The 2,836-nt window shown below is 41.5% G+C and overlaps 1 protein-coding gene across 1 annotated transcript; it reads left to right on the top strand.

The window, feature by feature from the left end:
* Positions 1 to 293: 293 nt before the first annotated feature.
* Positions 294 to 1,184, top strand: LOC129236099 (uncharacterized). The gene is made up of 2 exons (XM_054870309.1): positions 294 to 503; positions 813 to 1,184. The coding sequence occupies exons 1-2, from the start codon at positions 294 to 296 to the stop codon at positions 1,182 to 1,184; spliced, it is 582 nt and encodes a 193-aa protein (XP_054726284.1).
* Positions 1,185 to 2,836: the final 1,652 nt, after the last annotated feature.

Raw genomic sequence — 2,836 nt, 5'->3', positions numbered from 1 at the left:
AATATTATGTATGACGGGGTTCTGAAATTCAAACTTCCAGCAAAAACAACAATCGTAGCTTATGCGAACGACATTGCGCTAGTTGTAGTTGACAAGCGACTGGATCATCTAGAAGCAAAATGCAATGATGCGGCAACGAGACTACAGCGTTGGCTCAGCAATGCAGGTCTAGAGCTGGCAGCCAAAAAACAGAGGCAGTGCTGATAAGTGCTCGGAAGAAAAAGGCGACCATGAAACTCTCAGTTGGTGGACACGACATACTCTCAAAGGAGGCAATAAAATACCTAGGAGTAATGATCGACACGAGATTGAGCTTTAAGCAACATCTAGCAGCAGTTAATAACAAAGCAGCGGCGATAATGGGCGCTCTCACAAAAATACTACCGAATATAGGTGGTCCACAAGGGGAAAAAAGGAAATTAGTATCAACAGTCGCGGACTCAATCATACTCTACGCGGCACCGGTATGGGCAGAAGCAAAGAACATTCACATGCGTGAAGTGGTGCGTACACACAGGCAGAGTGCATTACGGGTTTCATGTGCATATAGAACGGTATCAGATGATGCAATAATTGTTGTAGCCGGAAAATTGCCAGTTGATATTCATGCAAGAGAGCTTCGCCGCCTCTATAGCGAGCAAGGAGCTAAACCAACGGCAACAGAAAAAGCCATCGAACGAGAGTGATCTATGTATGAGTGGCAAAGAAGATGGGAAGAGTCACTTAAAGGGCGCTGGACATACAAGTTAATATCACATCTCGAGCAGTGGATAAAAAGAAAACATGGTGAAACTGATTATTACCTTACGCAGATACTCACCGGTCATGGCTGCTTTATGGAATATCTCCACCGCTTTCAGCTGGCAGAAAGTCCATTTTGCCCAAGCTGTCCTAATGCAATCGAAAGCGCGGAACACGTGGCTTTTCATTGTGATCGCTTCGCACGAGAACGTGCAATACTTGAAAGGGTTTTGGGACACTCAGCTAGTCCTAATGACATCGTACAGGATATGTGTTCATCCAGTGCTAAATGGGTGGCGGTTCGAGCGTTTGCTGGAAATATTATGCTACGACTCCAATTCATCGAATGGGAGCGCAAGACCCAGCAACAGCAGCTACAGTTGCAATTACGAAATAGAGATGAACTGTTTCCAGACAGAATGACGACAAACACAGACAATTGAGTCAATCACTCACAATAATATCAGACAGAAGACAAGACGACTGTTCGTAAATACTGCGCTATCGCAAATTTTCCGATGTTCCATTTCCTCCAGAACCACGTATGAAAATAGTGGGCGGAGTGGATACCATCGCTGACGTAAGATCTCCATACGTCCCAAAAGAAAAGGACCTGGACCCAGGTACCTGGTTGTGTCAATAGACATAAACGCGGCTCCACCTTGATGAAATGTTTACAGCGGTCTCAGGGTGGAAATCAGCCGAGAAGCAGGAATGTTATAGTCTTAGTGGGAGCATGCCCCACATACCACTGGTGCGACGGTGCCTTTGATGATGTTTCTGACATTTTGATTTTAACCTCCTACCCAAAAAAAAAAAACAAATGATATCTAGGTCTCATTTTTGAAAGACCCTTTACTTAACTTTATTATATATAATAATAAATTGCGTTATTATTAGATAGTATCGATAGTCTATACATCTACTATTGAAGTCCACTCATGGTTTCAACGACTGAAAATGCAGTTAAAATTAAATATTTTTTAGTTGAATAATTTTTAAATTAATTTCCCAAGCAAAGTTGTAAAAATGTTGATATTTCTATGTATAAAGTAGTATTAATACCTACATATATTTTTTATATTGTTTTTATTATTTTTGCTTTTTAATTCCAGCCTTAAGCTGGAATTAGCGGTGACGTACCCTAGCCATAGCAATCAGCTGTTCTGATCAAAAATCACTCTAACCTATTATTAATACCGCGCCATAACTCCTTAAAAATAACGGTAGCCGTATGTACTACTGTGGGCAAAAAGTAAGGTGAATTTGGTTGTAAAATGAAAAATCTTTATTTATTCTTGTAAATCAATTTCATCCCCTTCAAAATAATCCCCTCTCGATGAAATACACTTATGCCAACGATTTTTCCAATCCCCGAAACATGCCAAATAGTCCATTTCCGGTATAGCCATCAGCACCTTCTTCGATTCAGCTTTTATCTCCTCAATCGACTCGAAACGCGTTCCCCGGAGTGGTCTCTTGAGTTTTGGGAATAGCCAGAAGTCACACGGAGCCAAATCAGGCGAATACGCTGGTTGCGGAACGATATGCATGGAATTTTTGACGAAATGGTCACGAAGAACGAGTGCAGTGTGAGACGGTGCATTATCGTGATGCAAAAACCAAGAGTTGTTGGCCGATAATTCTGGTCTTTTTAGACGAATTGCTTCACGTAAGCGACGCATAACGCTCAAATAATATTCCTTATTAACAGTTTGGTCAGGTGGAAGGAATTCATAGTGCACCACACCACGAAAATCGAAAAAAACTGTTATCATGACCTTTATTTTTGAACGACTTTGACGTGCTCTTTTCGGACTGGCCTCGCCTTTAGCACGATATTCGCTTGATTGGTCGGTTGTTTCAGGGTCGTAAGCATAAATCCAAGTCTCATCTCCCGTAATGATGCATTTGAGCTTGTCCTGATAGTCTGAAAGCATTGTTTCACACACATCAACGCGACGACTTTTTTCCAAGAAATTGAGAGTTTTCGGTACCAAACGAGATTTGACTTTTCGTAGGCCCCCAATGGTTTTCACAGATCCTTCTGATATTCCGATCATATCAGTAACGTCTTTAATAGTCAACCGACGAT

This window comes from Anastrepha obliqua, chromosome 1, assembly GCF_027943255.1.
Source record: "Anastrepha obliqua isolate idAnaObli1 chromosome 1, idAnaObli1_1.0, whole genome shotgun sequence".
NCBI lineage: Eukaryota > Metazoa > Arthropoda > Insecta > Diptera > Tephritidae > Anastrepha > Anastrepha obliqua.
Note: the sequence above shows the minus strand (reverse complement) of the source record. Positions and strands in the feature narration are given on the sequence as shown.